Source organism: Phalacrocorax carbo, chromosome 15 (assembly GCF_963921805.1).
Source record: "Phalacrocorax carbo chromosome 15, bPhaCar2.1, whole genome shotgun sequence".
NCBI lineage: Eukaryota > Metazoa > Chordata > Aves > Suliformes > Phalacrocoracidae > Phalacrocorax > Phalacrocorax carbo.
Window position 1 is genome coordinate 13,750,471 of NC_087527.1, and position 19,611 is coordinate 13,770,081.

General features: G+C 40.8%; 1 protein-coding gene across 14 annotated transcripts in view; it reads left to right on the forward strand.

Annotated features, from left to right (window-relative positions):
• EP400 (E1A binding protein p400) overlaps nucleotides 1–19,590 on the forward strand; it is a 50,834-nt gene extending 31,244 nt beyond the window's left edge. For 6 of the 14 annotated variants that reach the window (XM_064466468.1, XM_064466470.1, XM_064466478.1 and 3 more), the window contains 27 exons: nucleotides 490–692; nucleotides 793–962; nucleotides 1,181–1,377; nucleotides 1,853–1,964; nucleotides 2,680–2,823; nucleotides 3,162–3,290; nucleotides 3,558–3,641; nucleotides 4,225–4,356; nucleotides 4,478–4,522; nucleotides 4,631–4,784; nucleotides 5,056–5,297; nucleotides 5,847–6,020; nucleotides 6,265–6,312; nucleotides 7,316–7,452; nucleotides 8,018–8,074; nucleotides 8,183–8,261; nucleotides 8,839–9,039; nucleotides 10,087–10,132; nucleotides 10,224–10,333; nucleotides 10,945–11,149; nucleotides 11,653–11,816; nucleotides 12,178–12,384; nucleotides 12,690–12,885; nucleotides 13,501–13,631; nucleotides 14,249–14,416; nucleotides 15,158–15,235; nucleotides 17,072–19,590. In XM_064466468.1, the coding sequence (XP_064322538.1) occupies nucleotides 490–692; nucleotides 793–962; nucleotides 1,181–1,377; nucleotides 1,853–1,964; nucleotides 2,680–2,823; nucleotides 3,162–3,290; nucleotides 3,558–3,641; nucleotides 4,225–4,356; nucleotides 4,478–4,522; nucleotides 4,631–4,784; nucleotides 5,056–5,297; nucleotides 5,847–6,020; nucleotides 6,265–6,312; nucleotides 7,316–7,452; nucleotides 8,018–8,074; nucleotides 8,183–8,261; nucleotides 8,839–9,039; nucleotides 10,087–10,132; nucleotides 10,224–10,333; nucleotides 10,945–11,149; nucleotides 11,653–11,816; nucleotides 12,178–12,384; nucleotides 12,690–12,885; nucleotides 13,501–13,631; nucleotides 14,249–14,416; nucleotides 15,158–15,235; nucleotides 17,072–17,344 (3,886 nt within the window). In that variant the 3' untranslated portion in view covers nucleotides 17,345–19,590. Of the gene's footprint in view, nucleotides 1–489; nucleotides 693–792; nucleotides 963–1,180; nucleotides 1,378–1,852; nucleotides 1,965–2,679; nucleotides 2,824–3,161; nucleotides 3,291–3,557; nucleotides 3,642–4,224; nucleotides 4,357–4,477; nucleotides 4,523–4,630; nucleotides 4,785–5,055; nucleotides 5,298–5,846; nucleotides 6,021–6,264; nucleotides 6,313–7,315; nucleotides 7,453–8,017; nucleotides 8,075–8,182; nucleotides 8,262–8,838; nucleotides 9,040–10,086; nucleotides 10,133–10,223; nucleotides 10,334–10,944; nucleotides 11,150–11,652; nucleotides 11,817–12,177; nucleotides 12,385–12,689; nucleotides 12,886–13,500; nucleotides 13,632–14,248; nucleotides 14,417–15,157; nucleotides 15,236–17,071 lie in introns of those variants that run through there. The other 8 variants (XM_064466479.1, XM_064466480.1, XM_064466481.1 and 5 more) reach the window with 6 other exon arrangements.
• Nucleotides 19,591–19,611: the final 21 nt, after the last annotated feature.

Below are 19,611 nucleotides of genomic sequence, written 5' to 3' on the forward strand. Positions count from 1 at the left end.
TCTTATGCTTTGTATTTCCTTCTGATTAGGTACCTCTTGGAGGCAACCAACGAGAGTTAAGACACGGAGATGTAGGCAGGAGCTAGTTTAGCTGAAGCTGAAGTTTAGTGGATTGTGTGCAGAGCAAGAGCTGTGGTTTTCTAGAAACACAACATGCAATTAGAAGAACTCAAAACTTTTTTGAATTGCTTGTAGTAAGTTTGGTATGGTGGGTGTTTCTTGTTTGAGCTCCAGTGACTGAATACAGTGCTCACAGTGCAAACACCTTAACAGACACTATCATCAAAGCGGACAAAACAAACCAAAAAGGTAAAGGGAGATAGAGAATATTAACACTTTGAAGGTATGCAGCGCTTACTAAGACACTTCAGCAAAGTGGTTAGATAATAGCGTAAAATTACATGGTTGACAGGCTGGAAGTTATTGCTGCAGATGATCGTTTTGTATGTAACTTTTTAAACCAGTATTCCCTTGTTTTGCTTTTCACAGGGCTCTCTTCGTATTGCCAGCTGCAGTTGCTGCTCCCCCATGTTTGTATGTAGCAAATCCTCCCCCTTCGTACAGTCACAGATTGAAACTCCTTAAGCACAGCCTTAAGCAGAAGGCAGCTCCTCACCTGCATCAGTTGCAGCAGATTACAACTCCTCACTTGCTGCAGTTCCCTGACCTCCGGCTGGTGCAGTATGACTCAGGTAAAGGGGGCATTTGGTGATAATACTTCAGTAATTTCCTGTTTTGCAGGAGTGGAATTTCTATATAAAACTGTTATTGGCTTTCTTGTTTGAAATACAGGAAAATTAGAAGCCCTTGCTGTCTTGCTTCAGAAGTTGAAATCTGAAGGGCGCCGCGTGCTGATTTTGTCACAGATGATTCTGATGTTGGACATACTGGAATTGTTCCTGAATTTCCATTTCCTCACGTTTGTGAGGATTGATGAATATGCTAACCAGGAACAACGGCAGGTGAGTTTGCCCTAACGATTGTCCACTGGTACAGCAATATGTGCTGCTCAGGCTTTTACACGCTACAGCAGGGGAAGGAAATTTGCCTTGTTTCTTACTCATTTTGAAACGCTTGACTTGGTTTTGTTTGTTTTTTATTAAGGCTATAGTGAATTTGGTTCGGTATTTTATTTTGGTGTACGGTTTATTCACTCCTTGCTTTTATTCCATTTATGTAGGAGCTGATGAAAATTTTCAACAGAGACAAGCGCATTTTCTGTGCCATCCTTTCCTCTCACAGTCGTTCCACTGGAGTCAATCTCGTTGAGGCAGACACTGTCGTGTTCTATGACAACGATCTAAACCCAGTGATGGATGCAAAAGCTCAGGAATGGTGTGACAGAATTGGGAGGTGTAAAGATATCCACATATACAGGTGATGGTCGCAGGTCAACAACCACTCTTTAACATGCTTTAATGTAAGGTTAATTTAGATAGTGCCACTCTGTTATGACCCGAAATAAAGTGGAAACGGTGCTGAAAACTTTGTCTCACTTCAATAAAAGAAATGCCAGGTTATATGAAAACGTTGTCTCTCTCAACACCAAACATAATGAATGACTCATCCCTGCATGGGTCTGTTAGTTTACACAGAATTTTTTAAGTGAGGTGGGTTTTTTTGTTTGTTTGCTTGTTTTTATATTACACTAATTGTTAAAAGAAGGCTTTAAAGTAGAGGTGGTAGTATGTGTTTTGTGCTGCGCCTGTACCAGAACTAAAAAAAACACCCCACAAACCACCACATTGTCAGAGTTCAGTGTTAGCCACTAAGGACAATTTCTCTTTTTGTTTCTGAAAGCTGTTTGGGAAGGGACTTATCAGATTTCTCTTCTTTTTCCTTTTTTTTTTAGGCTTGTCAGTGGTAATTCTGTAGAAGAGAAGCTTTTGAAAAATGGCACAAAGGACTTGATCAGAGAAGTAGCTGCTCAGGGAAATGACTATTCAATGGCCTTTTTAACACAGGTAAATTAATACCCAAAATACATCCAGACACCTGTGTTGCAGTGTTTAATAAAGCCAAGCATCTGTGTTGGAGTGGTTTTAATAACAGCTTATTAGAAATCTGTTTGGGCTAGAATTGTCAGGTAAGCATATTAGATTTCATTATTGCTTGAGCTCTAGGTGTTACAGCCACATGCTCTCAAATACTGTCCGCCTGCCTTTGTTCTGTCAGTTGTGCAGTGATGCACAGGCATCGCCTCTGTGACTTAATACATTCTGGTTTCTTGCACCCTGCTGCAAAATTCTGCAGCACTTGTGAGGATGAAGGTTTCAACAGCTTTAAAAATGTGAAATATAAAGTTTGGGTATTTAGTGAGACGGGCTCTCAGCTGCTGCTCTGAAGATGCAGAGGCAGTGACTGCACTGATGAAGCTAGTCCCTCCCGTTCTGGCACTCCCAGTACGGTGGTGCAGGATGAGACAGTGTGTGTTTCGGACTTTCCTATAAACGAACTGTTAACACTTCTTTCTACTCTGTAGTCCTACAGGAGAGTTACAGAGAGGAAACAGGCAATAATAGATTTTATTTTTTCTTTAGTCAGTGCATAGCTTATAAGGTCACTTGAACCTGAGCTAATTCAGAGTTATATTAAAAAAAAAAAAAAAGTCCTAAAAGCTGAATGTACCTCTCTTTTTTTTTTTTTTTTCCCCCCTTTTTTTTCCTTCTACTTACCAAGCAAACGATTCAGGAGTTATTTGAGGTTCATTCTCCTATGGAGGATTCTGGATTTAGAGTGAAAGCAGAAGAATTTGTAGTACTTTCTCAAGAGCCGTCTCCAGCAGAAAATATTTCACCTAAAGTGGCAAGACCATTTATACAGGTAATTATTAAAATACATTATTAATAATAAATAAATAAATAAATAAATAATTAAAATACAGCTGTGTAACATTAGTATTAAACAGCTGCTTTATCTTTTTTTATTTCAGTAAATTCTGTCAGTATCTTTTTCTGGTAGTTTTAAATTGTTTTGCCATTTTTCTTGTAATAAAACTTCCAAAAACCCACAGTTGAAATGTATACTTCCTGGGGACCGTGTCTCTTGCCTCAGCAGAGACGTATTCCAGAAATTTGTGTTGGATTTCAGTGAACATCATATAGGGTTTCTTTCCATATCTTTGAAGTCTTAATCATTTTTAAAATACGTCTTTCTGAAAGGCCCTCAACTGTATTGAACAAGAAATAGGACCTGATTCAAGCATTGAACCTTTCATCTCAGAGCTCTGCGAGACGAAATACAATGAAGAGCCCTCACAGCTGCAGGAGCTGGTTGCTGTTGTGGATCAGGTACTGTGACTTTCCATTAATATTTGGGTAAAAAGTAATGTTTAGGTCAAAGGTTTCAATGTTTGCAGTCTGGCCTTAAAGTAACTTCGTTGTCTATGGGATTGATGCTCCCACTAAAGGGATGGGAGATCTACTGACTTAAGGTGTCAAGCCATCAGAGAGGGCGATTAGTTTTAAGGAGAGCTTTGATACACTCCCCTTCGGTTAACATTTCTTTTATTATTATCCCAATACTGACTTTTTTTTCCCCTTGATACGTTCTCTCAGCTGACTCCAATTGAGAAGTATGCTTTGAATTATTTAGAGCTCTTCCACGTTTCAGTTGATGACAACGAGCCACGGTTGAATGAGGTAAAACAACAAGTCTTTCTTTTCCATGTTGTTCTATCACAGTATGTACCAGCAGGGTTATATTTTCAATGTGAAGGGAAAGTTTCTCCAATGACGTGGAATATATTGTAGGCACTTCTGCAGTCTTCTCTTGCTATACTTTATGAACACTGGAATGCCTTAGAGAAAGCTTATTATTTTGGGATTCTCTTGGTCGAAGCAGGTGTCAGTTCTTAATTTATTTTCGATAAAATGGGAATGACATTCCTCAGCACAGCTCAGCAAATATTTGTTGTACTCTATTGATAGCGAGGGAAAAAATTCATTAATTTCAAAGAGCCTGCTTATTTGGGTAAAGGAGCTGTGTTCTGCTTGTCTTGGTTGTTTAACTGAAATTCTGAGTTTGCTTTATTTCGCGGGTTTAAAGATCCTCAACAGAGACCAGAAAAGCTCTTCTAAATGATTGTGAAAGAAATCGCTGTAAGATTTCTGTGCCTGAAAGTGTGAGAGTTTGAGGAGTTTGTCCATAAAAATAGAAACCAATAACTTTTAATCCAGTGTCTGTTGCTGCGTAAAGTTTATCAGGAGTCTGACTTTCATCTAGATGGAGTTGAAAACTGCAAAGAAAGCATGGGAGGTGCAGCATATGAAGCAGTTAAAGGAAAAAGAGCAAAGAATGCTTTGGGAGGATGAAGAGGAACTTCTAACGTACACTCGGGAGGATGCGTACAACAAAGTAATTCCCGATTTGTCTTGTTTTTCTTAATAGTGTATTTCTTAACAGTTATTCTGAGAATACCGTTTCCTTCAGGGTTCAGCTGGATCATTTGAACTGATTTCTCTTTTTTGCTGTGTAGGAATATGTCTATGAAGGTCCAGATGGACAAACCGAAATAATGCCAGTAAGTAAAAGTACCGCCAGGCAGCCTAAATAGGCTTTTTTATTGTTTTGAAACGCAAAGACCATGGAGAGTTAATATTGCAATAACTACAAATTTTGTTCTGTGCAGCTTTGGACTCCTCCCACTCCACCTCAGGATGACAATGACATCTACATAGATTCTGTAATGTGCCTGATGTACGATACCACCCCTATTCCAGAATCAAAGTTACCTCCAGTGTACGTCAGGAAGGAACGTAAACGACACAAAACAGATCCATCTGGTAAATGGTTGTTCAAAAGTGTTCTGAGATTTATTGCTGAAAGTTTAAAAAGCAGTTTTAAAAAACAGTTTTAGAAAATGGGCATTCTACTATGTGAGTTAGGACAAAGCTGATCTTACTTTATGCCAGCCTCTGTCTAGTTACTGACCATATGCTTTTAAGAAGCAGTGGGGGGTACTTTGTACACATGTGGGAGCATTTTGCAGCTATAAGTAGCAGAAGACTCAAATAATGCTAGTAACTATTTACTGAGATTTTTTTTTGGTCTTAGCTGCAGGTAGGAAGAAAAAGCAACGTCATGGAGAGACCGTTATTCCACCTCGCTCGCTTTTTGATCGAGCAACTCCAGGAATGTTGAAAATGCGCCGAGAGGGAAAAGAGCAAAAGAAAAACATCTTGTTGAAACAACAAACTCAGTTTGCAAAGCCTTTGCCGACTCTTGTCAAGCCAGCTGCCGAGGCTGGACAGGATAATCCAGAGTGGTTGATCAGTGAAGACTGGGCACTTCTGCAGGTCAGATGATACCTGAACTTTCCGCTGTTGTTGTTTATTGTATTTTTGCTTCTAGTTTCAGAAATGGCTCTTTCTGCGCTTTATCTCTTCAAAGTTATTTCTAATTCTTAATGGTTGGTTTGACATTTTGCTGGCGTAACTCAGAACAGATTGCCTATCATTTCTGCTCCTCTAAGGGTAAATTAAAGTTTAAACTACAGAATGCACTAAGTCCTATTTTTGTTGTAGAGACTGCATGCTATTATGTTCCAGATTAGTTGTGCTGGTTGAACAATGGATAATGCAGCTAAGGTTCTGCCCACCTTTGAGAAGAGAGCAGCACTTGAATGGCAGCTCTCTGTTCCAACCTCCGAGTGTTTTCTTGCACGTCAGTCTGCATAATAGCATTTTATGCTGATTTATCCTCTGTGAATGTAGGTGAGCCCATAGCCTGAGCTGTGAGCTATCCGTGTCATTGTAGTATCAGTGTATGGACACATGCAGATAAGGGTAGGTTTGGATGATGGGAATGATTTGTCGTCTGAAGTGTTTGTGCTTTATCTATTGTAGGCAGTGAAGCAGCTGCTGGAGCTTCCTTTAAATCTTGCTGTTGTGTCGCCAGCACACACTCCCAATTGGGACCTTGTTAGTGATGTTGTTAACTCATGCAGCAGAGTCTATCGCTCACCAAAACAATGCCGAAACAGATACGAAAATGTCATTATTCCAAGGGAAGAAGGAAAGGTGAGTTTACATAGAATGATGCGTCTTTTTATACCTTAAGTTTGTAGAGTTTTTTTTCCTTATCTCCGTAAACGCTTGTTTTTTGTTAAATGTTTCAACAGTGTAAATACATAACTTTTAAAAAAGATTATAAAATTATCCTCATCAGGATTTCCACTTATTTTATGTGATTTCTTTGAAAAGAAAAAGCACCTGAACAAAATCTTCCACAAAAGATCATCTAACTTTCCTTCTTATTTTACAGCTAATGTACGAAGCTAATCCTAAAAAGAAGACAAAAAGTATTTATAAGGTGTGCATTGGTATTCTTTCAAAATCAAATCTAGACACTGTGGTATTTAGCAGCAATGGAGGTGGGCAGATACTTCATACGAGATCCATGTTGAGTGTTACTTGAGTTCTGAAACATCAATTAAAATTCCAAATTGATTTTTCCTTTCTTTGTTGATACAGTGGATTGACACCAGACTTCAGCTTTTGGATTTAGTAGATAAATTTTAAATCATGCACGAAGTTTGTGATTTCACATAAACTGTAGGGGGTATTTTTCCACCTAACAACCACCATGTAACTTATCCTGATTATTACGATGGTACTTAAGATCTGTAAGAATGTACTTCATGCTAGGGTCTGAGCGGCTTACAAATACATAGTGAATTTAATGCTTGAAGCGCCTTTTAGTAAATGAGGATGATAGTACTCTACAGAAGTAAATTCCAGATTATAGACCACGTCTTCCAAACCGTACAGCAATTTAGTGACAGAACTGGGTAGAGAATCTAGAACTTCTGACTGTAGTCCCATTCTCTGGCTAATAAGCAGGTTTGTCCCTGACGGGCAGTTTCTACCTAGGAGAAGCCAAGCGTTAGAGTGGCATGGTGTGTTGGATGTTAACATAGCTTTGTTGGGAGAGCAGTGCAGTGATGGTTTTATGACATTATGTGTGCGCTATACATAACTCTAAACTAATGGGCTCTTGGTTTGGGTACTGAATTAAACTTGCAAAATCTAAACTAAAGCAAAGATTCTTTTTCAAATTAGAGTTTGCCATTTCGTATGTCCCCAAGTGCTGATGCCAGTGTGACCGTGAGAACTGCTCATTATTTTGCTCTTTCTTTATATATTTCCCATAGAGTTTTGTGTAACAGTAAGTTATCAGTGACAGGAACCAGTCTGTGATAGATATGTTGGAGGACGTTTTTAAATAATCTACAAGCGCACCATGTGTTTGTGCATAGACAAAACACCACGCAGGTGTGTTTGCAATTGAAAGTTGGTTTGTTTTCATTTTTTAGACTAAAAACAGTCGCCCACTTCGTACCAATCAGATCTATGCTCAAGATGAGGGTGCCACCCACACGCAACTTTACACCAATCATTTTGAGATGATGAAAATGATTGCAGGGAAAAGAAGTCCGCCTATCAAACCTCTGTAAGTTTAACTGGGATCGTTTGATCTCCCTGTCACCACAGATCTCCTGGAAACTGTTCTGAATCACTTTCACAACCCAGAGATATTTTACACTCTGTTTCAAACTGCTGTTTTGTTTCTTTTTGTTCTTGATCTCTTTCTGTGCGTCCTGGCCGCCTGTTATTGGAAAACACCTTCATATTTCATGTGTTTGGGTTAGAGTTTACTCACTGCATAAATTTGTTTTGTGTGATTAAGAGCAGAAAAGCAGTCAGGTGTGTTTTTTTTAAATCTACTTTATAAACTACACTTTCCATTTGCCTGAATTATAAACATGTTGATGTCTGTGCTGTTTAGTAGTACATTGCTTCCTATGTGTGTTTTTGCAGTAACTTTTTCTGTATTCATTTAACATTTTTTACTCCGAGTCTTTCTTAAAATGTGTATCTGTATGCAGGCTCCAGTACTGGGAATATCATGAAAACTTCATCAAAACTGCGGTGTCATCCACTAAAACATGTCAAAACAAGTATTGCTTTTAAGTTGTTTTTTCTGTCTCTAGTAATACATGTCTGCTCAATTTCAGACTTGGCATGAACCCTTTCCAGAAGAATCCAAAGCATGCATCAGTGCTTGCAGAAAGGTGGGCACTCTCTGTCTTAAAGGAGTTATGAATTGTGTAAAAGTGCTTTTTTTCTTTTAACTTCCAGTTATTGATTTTTAATGATTGTGTGCTTATCACTGTTTCTAGTGGAATCAACTATGATAAGCCTCTTCCTCCAATTCAAGTTGCATCCCTCCGAGCAGAGCGTATTGCAAAAGAGAAAAAGGTACGGTCTCCGTCGCAGCTATACACATGACCGCACTAGTTAAAAACTTAGACGACAGAGGAAGTATGAGAAAAGCTGCCTCCTGGGAGAAGTTTGGCAGTACAGTAGGTGTTACGGGCAGCTGCAAATTGTTCATGTGCTAGGGTTTAGGTACCCACGGTCCCAAGTGGGACCTTCCCTTGGGCCTGTATGTCATGCTTATTGTTTAGAAATATCTTTTTGGAAAACGTACTAAAAACATAGAAATGTTGTTTTATTCTTGACCATTCTGTAGCCTCCTTATATTACGCAGAAAGAGGTACTTGTCCTTGCTTGTTGATGGTAAATCGCTTGTTATGCTATGCTCTATCTAAGCATATAACCATGACCAGGGCTTGTAGTTTGAAACTAGTTAGGTCATGTAACTGGGAGCTAGAGAGTTATGGCGAAGGCAGATTTGTATGCTGTCTCTGCACACACATATCTATTAAGTGCTTAGAATTAAAGGGGGTTTGTTTCTTGTTTTGTTAAAAAGATACGTCTTGATTGTTACGTGCACTGTTTTGACGACTATGAAGCTCACGCTTTGATTTCCTAGGCTTTGGCTGAACAGCAGAGGGCACAGCAACAGACAGGTCCGCAGCCTCAGCAGCAGCAAGCTGGCCAGCAGCAAGCTCAGCAACCGGCTGTACAGCAAGCACAAGCCCAACCTCAGCCGCAGGCTCAGGCACAGGTAGTTCAGCAGCCACAGGCAGTAGTGCAGACTGCAGTAACTACTGTGGCCAACACAGCAGTATTGGTAAGAAAGGGAGGGCTTGGTGCCCCTGATGTAGTAACTTCAGTTCTTCTCTGTGTGTACCACATTTGCGTGTTTTGTTTCCTCTGGAAAGTGAGAATTTTAAGTCAGTGTAGTGAGGTAAAAACTCTTTCTTTCTTGCTTTCTTTCTTTTCTGTTTTTTCCCCGAATATGCTGGACATCATCTTTTTTGCTTATTTATTAAGGCTATGTTTGTATCATTATAGCAATAGGTCTTGGCGTTCTGAGGTGGAAAAACACCATATTCTTTGGAAAGATTTTTTGCCTTTTTCAGTTTAGACTGTAATTTAATCAAGGTCTGAGCAAACACATTTACACGGTCAGAGAACAGCGTTGTACAGAGGTCTTGGACAATAAAGAGAATGTAGCTGTAAGAGCTATACGTTAAAGTAGCTTAAAAACCAAAGCTTTATCAACCTTTGCAAGGCGAGTGGAGTGTTGCGTCCTACAGGACCTATCATGGCTGTTTTATTGCAAATCTGTGCAAAGTTCTCATGGCTTCCTTAAGTCTAGAGTCTGTTTTAATGAGTCTGATGTCAGGTCTGGGGCTTTTGTTTTTAGAGCCATTCCAGTTAGCATGCTAATGTGTGCGGGCAGCAGTGATTTTATTTGGCTTGTTGAAGGGCAAGAATAGCACAGCTTTTAGAGGCAGAGGATGGGTTCTGGCCCGTAAGCATTGCTGTGTATCTACTGCTCAGTGGTGTTCATGTGTAAGTGGTTGTCTGCGGCACGCCAGAGTAATATATTGCTCCCTTCTTCTGCTAACAAGGATGTCAAATGACCAGTATTTACCAAACATTTGACTGGTCTCCAGTTGCTCGTTAGTGTGGCAGAATCCTAATGCACACATCAGTTGGTGGTGTTATGTAAAATGAATGAACATCTGCAGAAGTGTCTGTGCATTTTATTGCATTTTTCTCAGTTTGTCACTTCTGGAATACAGCATTGTGTTGAAGAGCATAGTCGCATAAGAGCTATATTCAGTTTTCTTTTATTGCTTTTCTGAACTGTTAATTGTCTTCTAACTAGGCGGGCACAATCAAAACAGCAGTTACGGGGACAAGTATACAGACTGGTAAGAAGACTTTATAATCAGGCATTGGAGATGATAGGACGTTCGGATTTTAGTTTTTAGAATCTCACATTTAGTCCTGGCTTGCTTTCAGCTACAGTGAGTGGAAATGTCATAGTGAATACCGTTGCTGGAGTCCCTGCTGCCACCTTTCAGCCCATCAATAAACGTCTGGCTTCACCTGTTATACCTGGAACGTTGACTGTGAGTAGATCACATCACTAGTTGTGTCCCTGGATTGCATGCTTTATCAGCGAATCTGCTTTCTTCTTCAGCTTTCCCTGTTATCAGAAACTCTGCTTCTTGCAGATTTCACGTGCATCATGGGACTCTGTATCAAACCCCTCTCCCTTACCAAAATATCAGAACGCACTGGAACAATTTAGCAGGAAAAAACGTCTAATATAGATACAACAGTTAAAAATAGTCCATAGGCGAGTGCTGTCATAGGCAATGTGTTATGTCATTATAATTTCCAGCCTGTAACTGTTCTGGGCTTTGTTAGTTATGCTCTTTATCATTATTTTGATGGTTTAAGGCTGTGGAAGATAAAGCAAAACATTGAAAGGTAGTAAAATAAAATTTCTGTCATGGAGTTAAGGGTTTGGTGATCAGCCTGTTTGAAAAAGATGTAACCAGATGCTGATCATGAGACATATCTGAACAGATAGATGTGTCAGAAAGATTTGTTTTTTGCAATGCTTTTGTATTTTTGATGTTTGCTTCTAAAATTGTGTAGTCCGTTTCCGCAAGGTTCCATAGCTTATATATGAGGTATGGAAGCTGTGAGAGCTAACGACTGTGTTCCTTTTCAGACTTCGGGAGGCACTGCAACTGCGCAAGTGGTCCATACCCAGCAGCGAACTGCGGCAGCGCCTGCTGCGTCCACAGAACTGGTGACCATAGCGTCTACCCAGGGAGTTCGTGCAGTAACGTCAGTGACAGCATCAGCAGTAGTAACTACAAACTTAACACCCGTGCAGACCCAGACGAGGTCTCTGGTGACTCAAGTTACACCAGGTAATAATCGTGTGTTCAGGGATTTTTTCTGAGGGTCCATAGAGGGGCCCAGAATTTCTGTAGGTTGCTTGACCACCATAGCTCCACAATATTTAAAGCCTGGATTTTTTGGCAGCACGATTAAACAGTGCTATGATTTTTAACTTGCTTTATTGTTGGGGCTCAGATAACATTTTTCTCCAGTATTTCTGGATAAAGTGTTGCAGTCGAGAGCTGCTTGGGCCCTAGGTGTTACAATTAAAACTGATTATTAATAATCCAGCAGTAAAACATTAGAACTGACTGTCTCGACTAAAAACCATTGTGAAGAAAGGAGCGTCCATTTTATTATTTATTCTGCTTTTACATCATGTTTATGCTAACGTGTTGTTATGTGTAGTTAGACCACGAACTGCTGGAGCAGAAAAATGCATTTAACAGCTTGGCTTTTCAGGTGAAATCAATGGCTTAAACTGAGTGTTGAAAATCTTTCTTCAAAGCATTTTGTTCTTCTTTATTCACAGCTACACCGACAGTCCAGCTGTCCGGCAAAACAATCACCCCTGCTCACTTCCAGCTTCTGAGGCAACAGCAGCAGCAGGCTGCTCAGGTGCAGGTCCCACAGATTCAGGCTCAGGCACAAGCCCAGTCTCCAGCTCAAATAAAAACTGTGGGGAAATTGTCGCAGGTGAGGAAATGCTTCTGAAGTAACGTGGCATGTTATGGTAAGCGTCCTTAGCGGTGTGTTTTCTTGGGCTAGAGTGAAATGCAGCTCTTTCTTAAATGTGATCCTACTAAAATTTCATGAAGGCAGTGAGTCCAATCGCCGTTTCAAACGGCGCCACTATCGCAGTAGGTCAGGATGTAAAGCGCTTGCTGTTACTTATTCACTGGCAACCCTTTGCGTAAAGGAGCTGTGTTCTTAGCTCTTTGATCTCAACTGAAGTCTGGCATAGACTGTTTCGCCTTCAAAGCTCCAGATTCATCTCCATTTTTTTCCTGTGGTCGTGTAAAAGATTGGAAATGATGGAAGTGTTTGATTTTTGCAGGAGCAGCTGATCAAGTTGCAGAAGCAGAAACTGCAGCTTCCCCAGCAACAGGCAGCGCAGCAGACGCAGCAAGGGGCACAACAGCAAACGGCGCAAGTGCAAGTGCAACAGCAACAGCAAACTCAACAACTCACGGCTGTTACAGCGCCTCGTCCTGGCGCGGTTCTCACCGGCACCGCTGTGACAAACCTACAAGTCGCTCGCCTTGTAAGTTGTCTTTGACTTTGCAAAACCGGTCTTAAACACCTTTTTCTCTTTGGTGGTTTAAATGAACTGGATACTGGTCGTTCACGCGGACAAGTGCCCTTTGCGTTACTTTGGCAGTACAGAAGATGTGGCTGTAACATAAATAGCTTTAAATTGCACTTACCCACTGATACCATCTCTGAGTTGTATTACTGTAAAGGAGCAATTATATTTAGAAACATTTACAACTACTGCTTTATAATGACCGCTTATACGCAGCAAATATTTTTTGTGCCAGCTAATAGTCTTCATTCCTTACTGCTTAGACTCGTGTTCCTGCTTCCCAGCTTCAAGCACAAGGACAGATCCAGGCCCAAACTCCACAAGCAGCACAGGTTGCTTTGGCAAAGCCTCCGGTGGTGTCTGTTCCAGCTGCCGTTGTGTCGTCCGCAGGAGTCACTACGCTCCCCGTGACTGTTGCAGGCATTAGTGTTGCCATTGGGCAGCCGCAGAAAGCAGCGGGTATGTCAAGAGACTTGCTAAAACATAGTAAGATTTTAAATCCCACTTTTTTAAAGGTAGGATGTTTCAAGTAATGTCTTCTGTGGGAAACCATCACTTTTTAAAAGCTAAGGTGATAGAGGTTGCATTCCTGTTTGTTTCAAAAAGGAGGTTAGAGAGTTACACTTATTCCATTTAATCTGGAGGTTAGCATGAGTCTTTAGTCACATGGGGTTGGTTTGGTTTGGTTTTTAAATCTGTGCATGAGACTAGGCGAGCACATGTAGTTGTATAAATAAAGACAGGACTTTCATAATTTTTTTAAAAATGCAAAATGGAAGTAGGAAGACTTGTATTTCATAACAGTCTCCCATAGTACGGACAGAATTTTTACTGTAGGAAGATTATTGTTAGAACACAAAGCTTACTCATGCCACAGACAACAGAATGTTTTTTTTTCTCCACGGTCAAAATCATATGTCTTACGCCCATTAAAATCTGTGGGTTATTAGCGCTCAAAGCTACGCAGATGTATAAGTCTACAAAAAACACAATCTGTGTTTGCAAGCTGTGATTACTGGGACAAAGCAATAAAATGAAGACTCTTACAGTTCTAATTATTTTTGTAATTTTCAGGAGGCCAGACGGTAGTTGCACAGCCGCTGCATGTCCAGCAGCTTCTAAAACTCAAGCATCATCAAGCAGCACAGCAACAGAAAGCTATCCAGCCTCAGGTCGCACAGGGGCAAGCTACTGTGCAGCAAAAGGTACTTGTTGTTTGCTCTCCCGTTATGTAACGCTTCTGTCATTGCAAAATTCAGCTCGGAGTTACGAGGGCGCTCCTAGAGAGTCAGTCGGTATTTCCAGGGGTGAATCTTCAGTATAGCCAGAGAGAACGGTTCCTCACGTGCCTTGTCAGGTGCTTAATAATTTTTTCAGTAAGGTGGCTGTTTGGTGTGATTTCTCATTAAGATGAAGATTCTCTTTAGTCACTTCTAATATAACCAAATGTGGAAAATTCCCAAAGATTTTCACTGTTTGCAATATAATTTGTGCAAAATACACTTTTTCCTGAAATGTCGTGCTCTCATGGGCTTTGCTGTCAATCAGCCACCAATGCACTTCGAAAAATCCACGTTATCGTTTGAAGTGCGCGTATGTGTGCATGTGTGTAAGAGAGAACCTCTTCAGTAAATACTTCAAGTGATTCAGAATATTTGTATGAGTGTATGAACGCTTTCACCTAGTGCTCATTTTACTGCTACTAATCCTGGGAGGATTTTGTTTCAATAATTAAATGTAATTAACCTTGTTAGCTATGTACCTAGTCTTTAAAATACATGTATATTTTGTAGTCATTGATGCCTTTTTTTCTCTTCTGCAGATAAATGCTCAGCAGGTTACAGTCCAAACCCAACAGCAGACTTCACAGCAACAAAAAGTAACTTATACTACACAGCCTGCCATTAAAACACAGTTCTTAACAACTCCGATTTCCCAAACCCAGAAACCAGGTGGAACCCAGCAAGTGCAGGCCCAGATTCAGGTACAGGTAACACAGGTTTACGCCTTTAAACTCTGCTGTGACTGGAGAACTGTAAAGATGACAGGTGATGTAGCGCTTCAGCACCCACTCGTATTTATTCTAGTCGCACATTTGTTTAATTTGACTTCATAATAAAATTAATTGGTGAGGAATATGTGACCTTATAGCTGGTCAGAGGAGCTATCTGAGCTATGAGTTTGCCTTTCTTCTTTGAAATAAATAGATGGAATCGCTCCTTTTTATTAAGCAAGGAATTCCATACTGTTTCCATCCTAAGGAAAATTCAGCCAGAATTCTTCCTGTTTCCTGGTGCTGCCTGCCAGCCTAATCTCTGGCAGTAGGTGACAGTTCAGTTATCTTCTCTTAACTGGATCAGTCTAACCAAGGAAAAAGGAAGGGGTTAAGAACTGGAAGCCTTACTCTTTCAAAAGTATATCTAAGATAATGGAGCCCATTAGAACCTCTGTGCTTCCTTCAATTTTATGTATAGTTAAGAGGAAATGACAGTGTTGCAGTTAAAATTGAAAACATTACTTTTCTTCTTCCTCTCCTAGCTAAGTTCTTCAGTACGCTGATCTAAAAAGTTTAACAAAGTTCGGTATCACTGAGAATGCCAAGCTGCAGCTTACCATGAGCAGGACTTTGGAAAGCTTCTCACTTGGTAGCAGTTTTGACGGCTATGGTGTTTTGCTGCTATTAGCAATTTTTTATTTTGACCAAACCTTTCTATATTTCACATCACTACAGGTTGCAAAACTTCCACAAGTGGTCCAGCAACAGGCTACTGTTGCCAACATTCAACAGATGGTTTCGGTTTCCCAACAGGTAGGTTTTGCCCTTGTCAAATATAGCGCTAGCAACACGGTCCTACTGAAAGCTCATTTATTTGGAATAGGGGCATTTTTTCACCTTATGTGTGGCGTAGGCAGTAGTTTTGAAGGATACAGCAAGTGCCCTTCTATAAGAATGACTTGTGACTACTGAGTCAGCTGCTGGATATTCTCTAGTCTAAAACTTTGGTAGATGGAGCAATGTTTGTTCCATCACTGTAGATAAGCTGAAAAACAGATTTTTAAAAAATATTTTATAGAGCTGAAAGAACGCTTTAAAATTGTTTCCTTGTGATGTATAGTCAAGATAGCAAATAATTGAACTAATGAGTGCCATCTGAGTTTGTTCTACAAAAATTGGGACAGATCGAGGGTTATGAGTTGCTTTGTTCCAGTTCATAAAGCTGTGCCAAGTGCTGTGTAAAAGTCAGAGTGGTGCTGTTTCTGCTCTAAATGTGGTATGATAACAGATGGGACTAGGGCAGGAGAAGGTCAGACGGTCTGGGTTCCCCTCCCCTACTACCAGGTAGCTTATTTAACGCCGTTTAGAACAATGTCATTCAGACCATTAGCAGCAGGCATAACTGATGCAGTTGACTGGCAGGAATGATTTAACTTTGGACAGTGGATGAAGTTATTGCCTTCAGTGCACAAAAATCTGAGCCAATCGGCTCTTAATCTGTCACCGTTTATAGCGCAGTGTTTTAGTGCGGAATAAAATCTGTGACTGTTTATCTTAAAATGATGATAAAGTGGTGTAAGCTGAGTGATAACCACCTCGGATGGGAATGCTTCAAGGGCAAGGTAGACAGCAGGGAGTAGAAACCTCATCAGTCAACACAAGTTGAGTTGTCCTATGTAGTCAGTAGGAGCTCCTAGGTAATTTTTCAAGGGACATTAAAAGCTGAGTTTTCAGAAGTCATTGATGTTGGCATAACTCTGGGACTGTTGAAGTCCGTGGTGAAAAGACAGATAGACAGCTCCCCTCCCACACACGCCAGCGACATCAGTGGCAGTAGGATTAGGCCACGCAAAGTGTTTTTAACACCACGGTCTTGACGTGTACGTGGCATTCTTTTTACCTGCATTGTTCATGCTTCCCAGTTGATTCCTCTTGGATCAGTCAAGAGTTAACTTTGCCCTGGAGAAGCCCTTGCAGCTTCATTTGGCTTCTGCATCTGACAAAGGCGGCCGAAGTTGCGCCGTTTTCATTACCTTGTCCTCTGAACAAGGAGGCGCTGAATCTTTCTCCCTTGCTCTGGGTAAAGCTATGAAAATTAGATTTCTGGATGGAGTTCAAACTGTTCTACCCTAGGTTGGCAATAGAGACAGGCAGGTGTAGTCTGAAAGGGTAATGTCAGAGACTGGCAGGAAGCCCCAGTGGCTGTATTTATTGTCACAATATGGATGCAGTGTGGGCATCTTCCCTTCTTTGATCCTCCATCTATCCCTCTGTTCTTTTCCCTGTTACTTTGGTTCTGCTTCTGTAGTACAGGAATTTTCCTGTTTAAACAGCAGGGATTTTTTACCTTCCATCTCTTCTGTAAAGGATTTGGGGGAAGGTCCTTTGATTTGCACTGCAGAGATCTGAGTTCCAGGCATCTGGGCTTTTAGTTCTGATTTATAAGGCTCTAGAAAATGTGACAGAATGTTGTTTCTCACTGAAACCACGGAGCCTATTTTCCCAGAATCCTTCCCAGCCTTCCTACTTTGCCCAAGATGCTTGTCAGTCGAGAGAGCAAATGCCTGCATAAGATGCCTTCTGTAGAGTGGAAATTTAATGAATGCTCAGTTTAATGCCAAACTATCCTTTTGTCATCCTAATATCTAGGTACAAGCTCAACCCCAAACCGTGACGCTTTCTCAGACGACAGCAGGTCAACAGCAGGTCCAGGTGATTCCTGCAACAACTGCTACTGCTCAGGTCGTCCAGCAGAAACTGATACAACAGCAAGTCGTGACAACAGCATCTCCCCAGATTCAGGCTCCAGGTGTACAGAACCCAGCCCAGACACCAGCAACATCTGAAGCCCAGAATCAGCAAGCGAAAGTACAAATGAGGACGCCTACTGTCAGATTAAAGGCACCTACTAAACCCAGTTGAACTAATGATTAAAATGCAATAACAGGGAAACGCAGCATTTCTTGTTTGCTAAGCCAAGAGAGAAGCTACTCCGAACACCCAAATGAAGACAAACCGCCTCTATTTTTTCTTTTTTTAGCAGAAGGTTTTTTGCTGGTGAACATTTAAACATGGAAACTCTCATGTAACTTCAGCATATTCACAACTGTTTAGCACTCACAAACTGTACAAAACGCATTCTTCCGGTGTTCTCTGTGCTCATTCAAACCAGATAAAGCAAACGTTACTTACATTTAAATTCTGCCCAGCTTCACAAAAGTAAAACGGTAATATGCCATAAATGTCAGTAAAATTCATCAGTGTTGGCGTACCATAAGCTGCCTGTGGGAACATGCAGTTCTTTGCTATAGTTTGGATGCGCACTCAACATCCACGGCGAAGCCCTTCAAAGAACCGAGTGTGGCAAATATAGCAAAGTATCTTCCATCTGTATAAAAGCTGCGTGTTGTTCTCGTTTGAGGTAAATACCTCTGGAGGATCTAACGTATATTTGAAGTGCTCCCTGCAAAGTTTAGCCAATAAATGTGAAAACCTGTAAGTATATGTAAGTAAAAGGAAAAAAAAAAGTTTCATTCTCCATTTTTGTAAGTCTTTTAAAATGTTTGTTAGTAGTTTTGTGTACAGTTTACTGAATCACCCAACCTGTGCGCTCATTCTCATATTTCACTTTAAGGTAATGGATATTTTAGGCATGAACTGAGTAAATACTGTGTCGATAGTAGATGTGTATTAAAGTGTAGCCCATTTTTTTCTTTTTCTTTTTGTAAGAGAATTGTTCAGTGGATACAGCTAAACAAATGATCCGTAGCTGTTTCTCATGGGACTTCTGTCAAGGAAACTCTCCAATGGATAAAATTTAATCTCTCAGTTTCATTCTGCTCTTGCAACATGTTTAAATGTTCAGTACTTTCTACTCAGCTTTCAGCGTGGGGGGTGGGAGGGCTGGGCGAAGGGGAGAATAGTGAAATTAAATCTAAGACTTAATTCTTCAACTGTGTAAAGAATAAGATCTAACTTTTGTACTATTCTTTTACTAAAGCTAATGATGAATGTATCTTCAGGTGGGTATTTTGGATGTGAATAGAGCGTGGCCTCTTCCTCCAAATCGGTTTGCCTTATTGTTGGGGGGGGGAACCCAAGCAAAAAGCTGCATAGAACTCTGCGGGTTTTCTTTACTTTTCTTGCATAAAACGGAAAACAGACTCTGTTTGCGAACAGCACTGGGCGAGGAATCAAAAAGCTCTTGGCTTGAGTGGATTTATTTTACTTTGGCCATAAAACTGCACGACGTGTAAAATTCAGACAAAATTATAACATTCCTTTTCTGAGATGGTTTTAAAATTATGTTTCCATTCTGTGATCTTTTTACTCTTTTAGGAGGGGAGCTTGTTGAAAGCGTCTCTTTTGTCCTTACCTCTGTATGTACGCACCCGTTGGTACCTAGCAGTCCAAATAGCTTAAACGAGAAAGAACACCCACTCCTCTGGTTTAAGTAGGATTCTGTTAAGATCATGAATGTCAACACTGGGTCAGGCAGCATTCCTGTTTTGGTTTGACTTTTTGTTTTGTTTTGTTTCATTTTATACCTCTTTTCTCCTGCATCCTCTTTTCCCCAGACCCTCAGGTCTGCAGATTCGGGGGCAGCGTTGGTTTAAGCTGTCTGTGGGCGCAGTGGTATTCCCCTGACCCCGCCGAGCCACTGGCTCGAGCCGTTACCCGAACTCCATCGCTACCGCGGAGCTGGTAGCGTTGGCAGCGGCGTAGCTTGAAATGCAAAGCAAATGCAGTGGTGACGGAGAACTGACACTGTGTACAGGATAGCGTTGCTCATCCAAAAATATTGCTTAGTTAACCCCAGTTTTACTTTTAAGTGTTCAGCTCTTCCGTGCATGAAAGTCGTCGGGGTGGGAGGAACGCTTGCAACAGCGGGATAGCCGTTGACTACATCATTGTGCTGGTCTGATTTGGTGTCTAAAGAGGCAATTGTTTCCTGTTTAGGTCAGTTAATGAAGATAAAAATCACCTTTTCCTCCTCCCCCCCCCCCCTTCTTTTTTTCCTTTTTGATGTGTCTTTCTCCCAGGAGTGTGTTCTAGGAAGTCAACCTGTAAATAACTTACGAACATAAGCATTTGTACTTGATCCAGTAGGAGTGTAAGGAATAGTGATGTATCCTACCTGAAGGTGTAATAAAGTGTACATTTTTATAGCACCGCCTGGCCCTGCCTTC